This window comes from Balaenoptera musculus, chromosome 1, assembly GCF_009873245.2.
Source record: "Balaenoptera musculus isolate JJ_BM4_2016_0621 chromosome 1, mBalMus1.pri.v3, whole genome shotgun sequence".
Taxonomy (NCBI): domain Eukaryota; kingdom Metazoa; phylum Chordata; class Mammalia; order Artiodactyla; family Balaenopteridae; genus Balaenoptera; species Balaenoptera musculus.
This window is the reverse complement of record NC_045785.1, coordinates 6,973,029-6,988,608: the sequence shown is the minus strand read 5'-3', so window position 1 is coordinate 6,988,608 and position 15,580 is coordinate 6,973,029. Positions and strand designations below refer to the sequence as shown.

At 57.1% G+C, this 15,580-nt stretch overlaps 1 protein-coding gene across 3 annotated transcripts in view; it reads right to left on the bottom strand.

Annotated features, from left to right (window-relative positions):
- SPSB1 (splA/ryanodine receptor domain and SOCS box containing 1) overlaps nucleotides 1-15,580 on the bottom strand; it is a 70,209-nt gene that overhangs the window by 3,212 nt on the left and 51,417 nt on the right. For all 3 annotated transcript variants that reach the window (XM_036831664.1, XM_036831673.1, XM_036831681.1), the window contains exon 2: nucleotides 6,666-7,508. In XM_036831664.1, coding sequence (XP_036687559.1) covers nucleotides 6,666-7,359 — 694 coding nt within the window. In that variant the 5' untranslated portion in view covers nucleotides 7,360-7,508. The remainder of the gene's footprint in view (nucleotides 1-6,665; nucleotides 7,509-15,580) is intronic.

Genomic DNA, 15,580 nt, shown 5'->3' with positions numbered 1-15,580 from the left:
TAGGACTTGGCGCTTTCACCGCCGAGGGCTTGGGCTCAACCCCTGGTCGGGGAACTAAGATCCCGCAAGCCACATGGCTCAGCCATAAATAAATAAGTAAAATAAAATAAAGTAATTAAAATTCGGTGATTGAAGACCAAATCCTAAGGCTGGGGGCATTGGGGGAAATGAGGAGCGACTGAGTAGGGGTTCCCTTTGGGGTGATGAAAGCATTCTAAGATGGCCCGCAGCGACGGCTACACAGCCGTGAGCATGCGGGAGACCACTGCATCATGCGCTTTAATGGGTGAAATGCACGGCATGTGAATTATATCGCAATAAAGCTGTCATTAAAAACAAAAATTACATCTTAGGCTTGATAGTGCATTTACTAAATTCCAGGCTTTGAAAGAAGACAAACAATGGCTCTTCATCTCCCATGGGCAGTCACAGGAGATGGGATGGAAGTAGTAAATGTTTTTCATGGAAAGCTTTGAAACGGGGCCTTCCCTGGAGGCAAGAGGATGAACTAAATGACCTTCCATCTTTGTGGGTCAAGGATTCCACAGACCTGGTGGGTTGGGCTGGGATCCTCCCACCTGCCAGCCCGCAGAGACTTGGGTCTCCTTCACTGGACCTCGACCTGCCTCGGTGGCCCCAGATCTGGCCCCTCACTTTCACCCTGCACAGCAGCCTGACCTCCAGCAGATGGCTCCCTCCACCCAGGCCTCAGTTTCCCCAGCTGGAAGATGAAGGATGTGGACCAAAGGCTCCCCAGAGTCCTATGGGCTGAGCTCCTGGAGGCCAGCAACGCCTCACAGCAGCTCTCGGCCGGACCTGTGGTTGAGGAGTGAGTGGTCCTCTGAGCAATCGAGGGGGGGAGTTCAGCTCCTCTCCTCCACTCAGAAGCTCTCCTCCATTCTCCTCCGGCACCTCCTCCCATGAGGATGTGGCTCAGGCCCCACGGGGAGGCAGAGGGGCTTCCCCTGGCGGCTGAAGGCACTTGAGAAAGCTTCAAGAGCCACTGCCTGTGGCCCGAGAGCCCTGCCGGGCTCGGGGAGGGAGGGCCAAGAGGGAGGTCCCATCACCACCTCTTGGCTAAATGGGTTTCGGGTCAACTCACCAACACCCTCAGGAAGAAACGTTTCTAAACAGCAGGTCATTGCCACCCCACCCCCACTGATCTTGCAGGAGGCAAAACAGCGATGGCCAGGGTCATGGTCTGATCGCAGAGACCGCGCGTGAGGCTACAGAAACGGACATGGGCACGGTGCCAGGGAAAACGTCTGTCCCACAGATTTTGGTTGGTCGCTCACAGGACCCAGAAGGCCTCCCCGACAACCTCAGTCCTTTCGCCTGGGGGGGCTGCAGGTTGTGCATCCGGCTCCATCCACGTGGCCGGTGCCCACCGCTCTTCCGCGGAGGCGTGAGGGGCCTCTGGCCGCCACGCCCACCTCTGGGGAGCCCAGGTGCCCGCTCCTGCGCATGGTTTATATGAATGAGAAGGGGTGGTGCTCAGGGACCAGAAAGCGAGACCGGCGCTATTCCTGGGAGTAGAAGGTCGAGCAACTGGACAAGGCCACGCGCCCACGTCCATATCTCCAGGAGAAGCGGCCACCTGGTGGCCTGTTTGAACACGAACGGCCGGGGCCACCTCCCAGTTCTCGGAGAGACTGCAACCCAGCCGGAGCCCCAGAGCCCGGCGCTGGGTCCAGTTCACAGGCTGTGAATGAACTTCGGGTCTGTGAGGTCAAGGATGAACGTCTCAAGCCCGGAAGTGCCCGGTTCAGCGACGTTCCCGCCCGCCGCCTTCACAGCTGCCGGGACTGGCCCTACGCTCCCTCCTGCAAGCAGCTTGCCGTGAAAACGCCCCAGAAGTGTTTTCTAGAAAGTCGTGGGTGGAGGATGACCATCCCGGGACCCGTGTGTATTTTCCCTTTACCTCAAGGCGTTTTTACAAAAAAGAAGCAAAAGAAAACACCAACCCCTTGTCTTTGCCAACTGGGGAAGGATGCCTGACGCCCGGTCAGGTAACGTGGGCACGCTTGGTTCTCTGCCCCCCAGTTCTGAGAACGTGCTGCCCTCATGTGACCTCCCCCCACCCCAGAAGGAAGCCCCTGCAGGGCAGGGTGATCAGTCCCCCCAACGAGGAGCTCGCCCAGAGCCCAGCTGGAATGGGGGAAGGAAGGAGCCAGCGTCAGGTGTGGGCATCCCAGGAGGCTGGGAGGACACCAGGAGGAGGTCACCAAGGCAAAAAGCAGGAAAAGAGGTGGGCCTTCCCTGAACCCGCAATCATGACAAACCACACCAAATGTATCCGGGAGCCAAAAAAGGGGAGAATTTGAAAATGCTGAACTGCAGGGCAATGCTTCCTTAGTGGGAGGCGCCATTTAAAGCAGGAGGGAGCAGGGAGGGAGGACCCACGGGTCAGGGACTCTCCCTTGGGTGACGGCCAGTCTGTTGCTTGCAAATAGTCCTTTCCCTCCTGCATCTCCAGGGAGCGTGGTGGGCAGGCCTAGGGGTCAAGTTGGGCCCTGTCCCCCGCCTACAATGACCAGCGCTGCCCCTTCACCCCAGAAAAGAGCAAGATGACACAGCAACCCCTGTGGTTGCAGCCTTAGCCCTGGAAGTCTTGAGCCCCTAGAAAGAGTCAGAACAAGTAGCCTGTGATCAGAGGTGGTTGGACAGTGGTGGAGGTCACACAGGGACACGCTGCCTTTGCTCTGGCCTCGGCCAGCTCAGCCCATGGCCCCAGCACTGGGGCAGAGACTCTGCGGGGGAGGGTACACCTGGCGTCCCGGGGAAGGCGGGCTGGGAGGACAAAATGCCCAGCGCAGCACCCGGGGTGGAGGGGAGGGGGCCGGGCACAGGCCTCCGGTGACTCCGGCTGACCCGCTCTGCAAACAGCTGCTCCCTGCTGAGGTCAGGACCTGGCGGCTGGGGTGGGGTGGGGCTGGGCGGGGAAGGAGGGAGCAGACTTTCCAGACAACCCAGGGAGCGCTAACAGGTCAGAATCACCTCCAAGACTGTGAGAGCAAAGCCCGGCCCAGGCCTGACACCAAGAAGATGTATCTGGCCAGGCCTTCTGCCTGTCACGGGCTGCTCCCCCTGGGGGGACCCTGACGTTCCTCCTTCCTCAGCTGCAGTGGAAAGCCAAGCAAACCCTCCTGGGCAGAGGACTTGGGCGTCCTTGACTTCACTCCACAGACACTCCACCATCTGAGCGCTGGGCTCTGTCTGTCACTGTCTGGTCTCCCCTGCAGGTGGTAGCACAGGGAGGGGGAGGTGCTGTGGGTGGAGTAGCACCGCCCCTCCCCCCCCCGCCCCCCCCCCCGCCACACCAAATTCAGGACCATCTAGAACCTCAGAATGTGATCTTATTAGAAACAGGGTCCTTGCAGATGTAATTGGTTAAGAAGAGGTCATACTGGAGCAGGATGGGCCCTGCCCTTATAAGAAGAGGACAGATACAGAGGAGGTCACGGGATGACAGAGGCAGAGACTGAGCGATGCGTCTACAAGCCAAGGCGTCCTGGCGTGGGACGGACTCTCCTCCGAGCCCTCAGAAGGAACCGACCCTGCCCACGCCTTGGTTCCGGACACCTGAACTGGCACAGAACACATTTCTGTTGCTTTAAGCTGCCCAGCTGGCGGTCATCTGTTCCTGGGGCCCAGGAAATGACCACACCACCCTCCTCTCCTCTCTACACCAGCCCCTCCCTCAGGCTTTTGAACCCACCCCATCCTGATGACCCTCGTCAAGGTCACCAGTGATCACCTCATTGCCAAAGCTGATGGACAAGTCTCAGCCGTGAGTGTACTTGCCCTGGCATCACTGTGTCCTTCCTGAAGTATCCTTTCCTCACTGGGTGCTCAGGGCACTACTCTCCCCTCCAGCCCCACGGCTATTCCTTCCCCATCGTCCACCCGGTGACGCACCCCAGGGCTTGGCCACGGCCCTCTCCTCCTTCCTTTCCTTGGTGACCTCATCCAGGGGTTGCAGGTTTCAGCTCCATCCCCACTGACCAGTGTCCTGGACCCTGTCTCCAGACCCGCAGAGCCACCAGGATGTGTCACTTCCCCGCATCCACGGGGAAGTGACACATCCACGGCACCCACCCTGGCCCTCACCCCCATCACCTCTCCCCCTGGACAACCGTCATGGCTCCTCCCTGACCTCCCGGCGGCCACTCTTGCCTCCACTGTCCATTTCTACACAGGAGCCAGAGTGACCCTTCTAGGACATGAGATCTAACATCCTGAGTGGCTGGGGATCCTGCCCCACCCTCACGGGGTTTCCCATCCGGATCCTCCAAAGTCAGCCAGCAGTGCAGACTGGGGCTCTTTCATGTCTGACCAGGAGCGGGGAGGTGAGAAGCCAAGGGGGCCCCGGCACTGCCTGGCATTATGGTGGGGAGAGAGAGGCGTCTTCATCAGTAACCGAGACTGTCGAGGGGGCCCAAGCCTCTGGGCACTTCCAGGTCCTCCCCGCCCCGGGTCCAGCTCAGGGGTAGCCTCTCGTAGTGCACGCCCATGCTACTCCTCTCCCCCTCAACCCCCTTTTCAGTTTCCCAAACAAGAAAAATTGCGAAAGCATCTGACCTCCCATCTTATGCAGAGCTGACAGGGCATCTACTGATCACGCCCGTCTGGGCCTCCAGGACTGTTTCCACAGAACTGCGGCTGAGCCTTGTCCTGACTCGGCAGGGGAACAGTTCTGCTTGCTCGTGCCCTGACTTGCCACGGGGGGAACAGGCCCCAGCCCCATCCCAGCCGCTCCGGGCTCTGTGCTCTGCCTTGGAGCTGGGCATGTAAACAGTGAAGCCGTGTGAACCCCCAGCACTGATGGACTTGTTTCCGGAGGGGACAGGGTTGCCCTGTTCTTGTAGAGGCCAACAGTCTCAGAGGCCTGGCAACAAGGCAGCGGACCCAACAATTCACCCATGTGTCGGCACACAATGGGCATTAAACTCCCTGGGGCCGTGGTCACTCTCTGTTGGGAAGAGGGAGACAGAGCTGCAGGCAGGGTCCCCTGAGACCCTAGATCCTGGGGCTTCCAATCCCTGCCCATCCCCACACAGGGCAGATGTGGCTGTGGACCTTCTACCCTGTCACCTGGAGAGACAAGACCCACAGCACTCGCCCTGCCGGTTCCCTAGACCAGGTCTGAGGTTACTTCCTCAGAGAGGTTACGTGCTGGATGCACACCTAGCTGCCCCTGCCAGGAGTCCCAGGACCTAGGGTGCTGGCTGCACAGGTGAGGAAACGCCCCGCCTGGCTGGGACAAAGCCACAGAGCCCTCCGCTTCCCAAACCAGGGCAGTGCTGCCACAGGTAGGCTATTTTCACACGTGGTCTGAGGAAGGCCACTCTCTTTTCCAAAGGGACAGGTGGAAATTGCCGTTGATTCAGCCTGTTTCTAATCCATGTTCTCCTCTCCAAAGGCCTCCTGACATCATAACTGAACAAACCCCCCGCAGGGCACTGTGTCCCAAAGGAGCCCATTCAGAAGCCTCCAGCACCAGGAAAGACCCTAAACCTGTCTAATGAATGAGAGCCCATTGGCTTTCATTTATGTGAGAGGCCCTAGTACCCCCAAAGCTGCAAAACCCAGCTCAATAATATGCTGGTTACTGTGCTAGAATGTGGTCAACTGCAGATCAAACCTGGAGGCAGGTCAACCAGAAACAAACCATGTTTATCAAAGACCATCCATCCACCCATCCACCCATCCATCCATCCACCCTTCTATCCATCCACCCACCCATCCACTCACTCCTTTAGTCATCCATCCACCCATCCATCCATCCATCTATCCATCCATCCACCCACCTATCCATCCATCCACCCACCTACCCACCCATCCATCCATCCATCCATCCATCCACCCTTCTATCCATCCACCCACCCATCCATTCACTCCTTTAGTCATCCATCCACCCATCCATCCATCCATCTATCCATCCATCCATCCATCCAGCCTTCTATCCATCCACCCACCCATCCATTCACTCCTTTAATCATCCATCCACCCATCCATCCATCCATCTATCCATCCATCCACCCACCTATCCATCCATCCACCCACCTACCCACCCATCCACCCATCCATCCATCCATCCACCCTTCTATCCATCCACCCACCCATCCATTCACTCCTTTAGTCATCCATCCACCCATCCATCCATCCATCCATCCACCCACCTATCCATCCATCCATCCATCCATCTATCCATCCATCCATCCATCCCCCTATCCATCCATCCACCCATCCATCCATCCACCCATCCATTCACTCCTTTAGTCATCCATCCACTCATCCATCCATCTATCCACCCATCCACCCACCTATCCATCCATTCACCTATCCATCCATCCATCCATCCATCCATCCAGCCACCCATCCACCCACCTATCCATCCATCCATCCATCCACCCACCCACGTATCCACCCATCCATCCATTTGTCCACAAGATGCTGCCATGTAATCTGCAGACTCTGGCTAGAAGTCCTCACTTAACCAGAGATAGGCAAGAGTCGCCTCTGAGGATCTGAATGCTGGGATGTCTACTTAAAGACATTTAAATTTCAACAACTGTAAACTTCTAGCTGGGCCCAGCGAGGACCAAAGGGGACACAGGGAGTCCAGGGACACTGCCACCTCGGACAGAGCAAAGGACACTTACGGTCAAGTCCATTCAAGTAGCGCATGCGGATCTCACAGTGGCCCCAGACGGCACTCACTACGGGATAAAGTTTTTTGCCCTTGAGTCCCCGAAAAGCTACTCCCATGTACTGTCCATCCACAATGAAGCTCAGGGTCCCGTCGTCCATATCCAGGGCCACCAGGAAGGAGTCAGGGACAATGAACGTCTCGTCCGGCTCCAGAAAGGCTGGGTACGTTTTGCTTGGCTGGTTTTTGCCGTCATGGTAGAGCCGGTTGCGCCCCAAGTCCCAGCCCCAGGACTCGTGGTTATTCCCCACGAGTGTCGTGTACCCCACGGAGTGCAGGGGGGCGTCTGCCGTCGCCACCCCCACCACGGCATGGGTGCCGCGCTGCCTCATGGCCCACGTGATCTGCCACACATGCAGCCCGCGCGTGTACCCGACTTTGCCCCTGATGGCGTCCGTGCTCTGGGCCACCGGATGCCGGTGAAAGATCAGCTTGTCGTCCTCCTTCACAAAGACGTTGAGCGAGCGGTCATTGTTGTTCCAAGAGTGGAGCAGCTGGACGTCGTAGGACACGGGGGGCATGTCCAGCAGCAGGTCCAGGCGGGTGGGCTTGCAGTAGTCCAGACCCTGGAGCTCCTGCTTCAAGGGCCGGTACGTGGGGTCCCTCATGTCCACCGTCTTGATACCTCCAGTGACCTTCTGACCCATGTCGGCCTCCCGTTTCACCTGGTCACCAACGCCCAAGGCAAACTCATCAATCACGGGGCCTCTTCTCCAGTTTTCCAATCAGGCCTGGACGGCACTCCTAAGGGAGTTTGCTAGGCGGCCTCTGCCCGGTGTGGAGCATCTGGTACTGCCTAGTGGATGGAAGGAGAAACAGGAGGCCAAGTGAGCAGGAGGTGTGGAGAGAAGGGGAGAAATTAACTCGGTTCGTATCACGCCGGCACGCCCCAGCAGTCTGCCTTCCGGGCTCCTATCACACCGGATTCCGGGCAGGCCAGAGCCTCGGCACAGAGTGAAATTCCCTTCTGTCCCCACGGCTAGGTTGGCATAAAGGAGGGAGGCCGTCCACCTGACGGTCTGCGTGGACAGGCGGACTTGGGACGGGCACTGCTCGTAACTGTGTCGGGTGCCCAGCCCGAGGCTCACCAAATACCTCATCACGGTTTCTCAGGGCAGAAGGCCAAGCTGGCCCGGTGCCGACATCAGCCCAGCGCAGTGGGCCTCTCTCCTGGTCGAAGGGGAAGTTTACTCCCTGCGCCTGCTGTTTGGAAGGAAGGTGAATCCCCGAGTGGCAGCAGAAGCCGTTTGAGATGCCACCTCCCAGTCCCTCTCTCTTCCGGCACAGCCGCCTCCGAAGACGCACCACCGGTTCCCACTAGGGAAGGGAACCCCAGTGCGCATAAAGCCCCTGATCAGCAGTCCCTGAGGCCGCAGCAACCCCCCAGCTGGCCCGGAGTTGGGTGGGCACAGAGGCTTTCACCCCCGGTAGCTCTGGACCAACTCGTAGACGGCCACCCCTTCCCGCCCACACTCTTCAACTTGCAGCTAATGGTTGGCTCCTCAGGTCCCCACAGCCCATCTGGGGAGGAAGTCCCACTCCAAGATGCCTCACTCCCGCCCTGGCTACACCATCCCTTGGCTCCTTTAAGGGAAATCGGAGCCTTGGGTTGGAAGAGAGATCTCAGTGCATCCGTCCGTCGTCCTCTGTGTCGGCAGCCCCAGGAGGAGGGGCTGAAATGTGCGATGGACAGGACTCTGGCCATCCCTGCCACGCCTGTCCCCGGTGTCCGCCTTGGAGAAGGGAAAATCACGAGCTACTTGGGTTTCCCGAGCCTCACTCAAGAGAGAAGGTGGTTCCCGCCATCAGAACCCCACCCCCGCCCCCGGCCCGCAGAAGGGACTCTTGGCTGCCTGGTGTGGGGGGGATGGGCTCCCAGGACTGACCAGGCAAGGGAGCAGGCAGGCTCCTGGCTACATAAACACAACCAAACGGGGACACAGAGGAGCTGGGCGAGAGGCCATCGGTGCCTGGCTGCTGGAGAAGCATCACAGGGTCACTTGTTCCAAGGAGCACGATGGTGCCTGGGACAAGTAGGAAACAAAGGAGCCCAGTGTAGGGGCTGCAGCGGGCGTGTCGCTGTCCCACTGCGGCAGCAGACAGAGCGCCTGCCGGGGGACGAGGGCAGGCACCGGCTGCAGGAGATCTGGGAACCTGGGAACACTGGCCTCCCTGTCGGGCGCCCAGGCACCAGCAGGGCCAGGAGGAGGGGCGGGACCTGCACGGGGCCGGACGCAGGTCTGGTCTCTGGCTGCCCTGGAGACGCCTTCCTCTCAGCTGGGAAGAGACCCCGTGAGACACTGTCCTCAGGGTGGCCAGGGCCCCTGGAGACTGGCTCTCGGCAGACACCTGAGTGGGAGCCCTTGGCCTGGACCTCCTTACCTCAGTGGGCGGGTCACCCTTCTTGCCCTCCCCTCTGTGGTGTGGAACAAGAGGCTCCCTCATGGGCACTGCTTCAGAGAGGGGCTGGGACCCCTCGTGTCAAATGTTTGCAAAGCTGTACAGAGCTGAGGGATCCCTCGGCGGCCGGGAGACCACCCTGGTTCTGGAAAGTTCTGTGGATATGATGACCTCATGATCTAGAACTCCCAGGACAATCCCAATTTCAAGCTTTCAGTCCCATCAACTCTCAAGAGCCATCGAAACCTCCAGGACTCCCCACAGGGCCCTGCTGAGCGGGCATCCATGGCTCTGGGGCCTGATTACCAGGATGCGGAGAGCCTGGGTTTTGGTGTGGCAACGCGGTCCTGGTAACTGCAGAGACTGGCTGCTTGCTTCCCTGACCCCCCTCTTCCACGCCTCCCCAACGGCATCTTTCTGAGCCGGGGGAAAGCTGGTCCAAGGCAGATCTCAAAGTCAGAAGCACCCACACCCATCTCTGTCTGGATACCCACCCTGGCTGGTGCCCAGCAACCTCTCTGTGCCGGACCCCGTGGGGACACAGGTCAGCTCTCTGGGAGGACAAGCAGGGAATTAATATCTGAAGAGAGTTCATTTTACCGCTTCCCGGAGTGAAGCAGTCTGTCACCGTCCTGTCGGCTGGCTCTGGCCTCACGGCAGGAAGGACCTCTCTCCCAGAATCTCATGGCACTGAAGATCCCACTCCACCCACGACCCATGGGAACAGGTGGGAAAAGTGACGGGGAGGCTGGGGGTCGGGGGAGAGGAGACCCGGGGCAGGTGGGCTGTGTGCGAAGGGAAGGTGGTGGGGAAAAGTCCTGCCAACACGTTAATTTAAAATACTTGGAGGGCTTCCCTGGTGGCGCAGTGGTTGAGAATCTGCCTGCCAATGCAGGGGACACGGGTTCAAGCCCTGGTCTGGGAAGATCCCACGTGCCGCGGAGCAACTAGGCCCGTGAGCCACAACTACTGAGCCTGCGTGTCTGGAGCCTGTGCTCCGCAACAAGAGAGGCCGCGATAGTGAGAGGCCCGCGCACCGCGATGAAGAGTGGCCCCCACTCGCCGCAACGAGAGAAAGCCCTCGCACAGAAACGAAGACCCAACACAGCCAAAAATAAATAAATAAATAAATTTAAAATACTTGGAGAGAAATGGGTGGGAACGGAGAAAGACCACAACAAGGAGGTTGGGGACAAGTCAGAGGTTGGCGGGGTGGAGGGTTGAAGGGGTGGTGGACGAGCAGGGAAGAGAGGGAGAGAGGGGCTCATGGGCCAGTAAATCTGGGCCTGTGCACACATATAACTCCTACTTCAGCTGGACCAGGCAGTAAACTCTCTCTGTCAAGGGCTAGCTAGTAGATGTTTTAGGCTTTGTGGGCCCAACAGTCTCTGTGCAACTACTCAACTCTGCCTGTAGCACGAGATCAGCCACAGACAATGCATAAATAAGTGAGCCTGGCTGAGTTCCAACAAAACTTTATTTACAAGAACAGACCAGCAGGTAGTCGGCCAACTCCTGAGCCAGACTAAGGGCCCTACACAGGGATCACTGCAGTAGGAAAGCACAAGACGGAGGTGAAAAGGAATCTCGTGGCAGCAAGGTCAGTCCAGCCTCAGAACACGGGGTCAGAAAAGACAACGTAACCTCACAGTGACTTGTCGGCTGTCTGTCCAGGTGAGCTCCACCAGCTTCTTCCCTTTCTGAGATTCTACCTCCTGGTTGCCAAGCAGGTTTACTTACATGGCCCTTGTGTTAAGCTCCTACCCTCCTGGTCCCCCATGTTGGGAACCATCCAAGGCGGGGAGCCCTTCTGGCCCCTGGACCATGTGACCTTGAGCAGAGGGGGGTCCCTGGGAGGAAGAGGCTGGGGAGAGGGGGCGGAGAGGTCAGGCAAAGATGCCCGCAGCATCTCGGGACCACTCCCACACGAGGGCACCCTGGGGCCTAGCCAGGGACGTGAGCCACCTCTTCTGCTGTTCCTGGGCCATCCTGCCATCTGAGTCACCTCCTAGGTGGTCAATCACTGTGGCAACCCTAGGGCCACTCTTGACTCACCTGTCACCTGCCCAACCCCACCCTATGTCCAGGCCAACACCTCCTGCTGTCCACACACAGCCACCTCCTTGCCACGCAAGGCCACTAAAGCCATCCAGCTGCCCTCCACTTTCCGTCTACTTCCAAATGTGGCCACAGAGATCCACTAGCCCTCTTTCTGGGGACTGTAGCCTGGCAGGGCGCTCCCCTCCAGGCTCCGCCCCAACCTCACCACCTGACTCTGCATCATTCCTCCAACAGCCCTGCGCCCCCAGCTTCCGATCTTCGGCCTTCTCTGCCTAGGATTCGTCCTGAGCTTTTCTGAGCCTCAGTTTGCTCCTCTGTAAGACGGGTGTCCCACGCTTACCTAAGACTCAGCTGAGACAATGTTCCCGAGAGGACCTGGAAAACTGGCATTTTCACTTTTTTGTTTTTATTTTTAGACCGTGCTCCGTACACTGAACGAAGATCACTGCTAGCCATCTTCCTGGTCACCATACCTGGTCCTACAGATGGACGCTGTCTTTGGGCCAGGCCCAAGTGCTTGGAATGCTGAGCTAGAGCAGATCAAGTTTAAGGTCCCTTCTAAGCCGGGGCCAGGAAATAAGGGGCCAGATGGTAAATATTCTAGGCTTTCTAGACAATATTTAAGTGAATGGGCATGGCTATGTTCCAATAAAACTTGATTTATAAAAACAGACAGTGGGACCGGATTTGGCCCAGGGGCCATAGCTTACTGATCCCTGTTCTAAACCCAAGCAAAACTGCTGACACTCTCACTAAAATACCTGGGCATGAAGGTCGGTGGGGGGGGCAGGGGGGAGGGGAAGTAGGTTACATTACCCAAAAGTGCCGAGTGATGGAGATGCTGTTTTGACCTGTGCAGATCCTGTTAATGCCGGGCCAAGGCGGGAGTCCCCGGTGGGCACCAAACTTCAGGTAGGAAGTGGGAGAAGCAGTACAGGCCCCAGCTCCGGGACCAGCCCCCTTTCCTGTGTCTGACATAAATGCAGATGTCCAGGCTTTGCAGGGCCTAGAGTTGCTACAGGAGTGTCAGGGCTTGGGCTGGCTCAGCAGGTCCTTGGTGAGTCCCCAGGAGGTGGGAGGACCCAGCCCTCATCCCCACCTGGGAGAAGCAAAGCCACAGAGGGGGCGGAGGGGGTGGCCGTGTATTGCCCCGTGGGGCTGGAAGAGAGAAGTGGGGGACAGAGGTGGCCTTGTTGCTGCCACCACTCCCCGCCAGTCACACGCAGACACACATACACACACACACACACGTGTGTGTGTGCACACTCAGAGCTCCAGCAGCTGTGGTGGCATCAGGGCTAAGGAGCAGGAGGGAGGCAAGGAGGTCCAGGCAGCGCCATGGCCAGTGGTCCCCACTCCCCTTAAGTGCCTTGATGGCAGTGCTCTTTCCCAGAAAGCATTGCACATTAGCTACGTGTTCCTAAGATCACATCCGCCCGTTCCTCCTCGCGGCTGCCTCAAGCCAACCCTCAGACAACAAAGTCCTGCCCCCCAACCTCTGATCGCCCCAATAAGACACTGTTCTCACTGTCCTCAGTCCCTGAGGCTGCAGGGACAGGTTGCTGCAAACAAGGTCCCAGCGCCTGGTGCTTCCCAAAGACCGATGCCATACCCAGAAAGGGGTGAGAAGAGACCCAACATGCCCCGGGCTCCGGCGGGACAGGGGGCTCTCGTGCTTGGTGGGCGGGTCGTTACCCTCGTCAAATACAGCAGCATGAGTATCTCAACCAGGACCAAGAATATGTGTGTACAAATGAGTAACACACACACACACACACACACACACACACACACACACACACACACCCTAGAAGCTTGGCAAGGCTTCTCGGATTTTGCATTTACTTTCAATAGAGTGAATGAGATCAAAAGCTCTGGGACAGAGGGGGAGGGACATCTGCGAAGCCCTATGGCTTGACTTGGTTGGACACTTTCCGCCTACTGAGAACCCCCTTCTCCCCCAACGCCACACACATCATCCTCACTGGGTCAGAGGTCAGTTCATGGTTCACTGTGAAAAGGGATGCCACTTGGACCCTCTAACGGGCAAAAGCCTTCCATGCAGTGTCCCCAAGAAGCCACCAGAGCCACCCATCCACAACGGAATTCTAAGCAGATGAACCTCCTTCCGCTGCTGCCGCCAGCAGCCCGTTAAGTGCTCTCTGCTCAGGGTCCGGGGACCCGTGCTCCTACTCCAAAGCCCTGCTTCAGAGAGGGTTTGCTGGGGACCACAGCTCTCCACAGGAAGGAAGACCAAAGCCTCACAAGCCACCTTCCCTCTAGTTTCTTGGGCTCCTCCAGGTGGCCTCTCTGTGCCCTCGGAGGGAGGGACAACCAGATCCAGAATTAGTAGACGTGCAGGGAAGGAAGCCCAGGATTGGAGAGTGAACCCCAGAGGGTGGCGAGGAGTAAGAAACACCCCCGAAGCGCACTGTTTGCGGGTCTGAACAGTGGGCTGGGTGAAGGGCACCCAGCCTTTAATGACCTAAGGCAGTGATTCTCTCTGAAGGGGGAGGGAAGGGTATGCTCATATCCGTGTCTCCTGGGCACATGTGGTGGAGAACGCCTGTTGGATACACCCACGGCTTTCACTATGCAAGTCACAGAGAAAAGTGATGCTGGCAGAGTTCTATGGGTGACGGGGGACCAGTGAGCCTTATGGGATGCACAGGGTTAACAAAGGTTCAGGGGAACTGGAAAGGATGTTGGGAAAAGGCCATTTGTGTACAGGTGTGGGCTTGTATCCCAGAGAGACCCCAACTGGGACATGCTTCTCGGCGTGCAGGTGCCATGTGGCAGTCCCCATCCGGGTGTAAAATACGCCGCAATCACCCACCGACCAGCTTTCCAGGGGTCTGGTCTACAAAACCCTACAGCCCTGCCCAGGGGCATGTGGGCAAAGACGCTCCCTGCACCACGAACTCCAGCAGCCTTGGAGACAGGGAGGTAGCCTCTCAGATGTGCTGATTTAAATGTAACACAAAAAATGTAACACATTTTGTTACACAAAATGTAACACCACGCTGTTAGATTTTAAAAAGCAAATCAGAGAACACCATGCAGAGCAAGATCCCATGTCTGTAAGAACAGAATTTTTAAAAGATGCTATCTGTGCGCGTTTGTCTGTAGGCATAGAGAAAGGTTTAGAAGGATAAACACCAAACCTTCCACAACGGTTAGTCCTGGAGGGTGGGGCGGGAGGAAAGATGCGTTCACTTTAAGGACTTTTTGAAATGAAAAAAAAATTTTTAATGCATGTATTCCCTTTTGCAATGAAAATAATGTTTAAGCAAAGAAAAAAGAATAAAAGTCTGCAAAATACTGATTGAACGCACTACAGTCACAAGCACAAGTTGTCCCCAGAGCAATTGTTCCTACAGGCTCTCCACGTGTGTCACTTCTTATAAAGCAAGCACAGGATAAATGTTTAATTTACCCAGGAAGATACACATGGAGACAGTAGGGCATTTAAAATAAAAGGACAAGAATTCCCAGCTACAGCTCTGGGGCCATCCCCAAAGGGGACAGTATTTCTATAACGAGTTCTCCTAAGACTTCCAATTACACTGTTTCCACAACACAAATTTTAATTTTCCCAGCAAAAATGGGGTAGCTATCTGTCTCCGTGGGCCCCAAGCAAGAAAAGAACTGCTCCATGCTCAGATGGGAAACCCAGCCCTGGCAGCTGTATGTGGTTCTGTGCCCTGCCAAGGCCAGGAGGGGAGGTGAGGACGGAGGACCTCGGCAGGGGTGGGGCAGGGGGAGCAGAGGCTGGAGGGGGCAAGAATGCCAACCTTGGCTCAGCTGGGACAGCTCACTCAGCACCTGCCCGTAACTTGACGCTGTCCCTTCAATTAAAGCCACAGCTCCACAGTTCCGCCTTCCAAAAAAGCACGTTCGGATCAATTGGCCCTGGAACTACTAAAAATTATCCTTTTGTTTTGTTATTAAAAAAAAAAAAAAGGTTTGTTGAACGAGCAATACCCTCTGTTGGAGACACGGTCCAAGGTGACCGGTGACAAATGGATGGAACAGGGGTGGGGGGCAGGGGACACACAGAGGCGGCCACTGAGGAGCGGCAGACGTACACTCACCCCCTTTCAGCTCAGTTCCCCCTCAGTGCGTCTGACTGACCCCAGAACAGTAAAACCATTGTTTCGACCCAAGATGGGGAAAGAATAAAATTCAGGATGTGGAACAAGGTGACCTATTTATAAAGCCTCCTTTCACCTGCAGATCAAATAAGCTCCCTCCCTCCGCCTCCCCACCTCACACATCGCTGGTTGCAGCCCAGGGTTTTGCAAGAGAAGCAGGCCTGAGCGATCGGTTATTAGATCAGGGTGCCACTTCTGCAGCCTGCATATTAGGGTTCTGTGCTTCATCAGCCGGGGCTCCAGAACACATTTC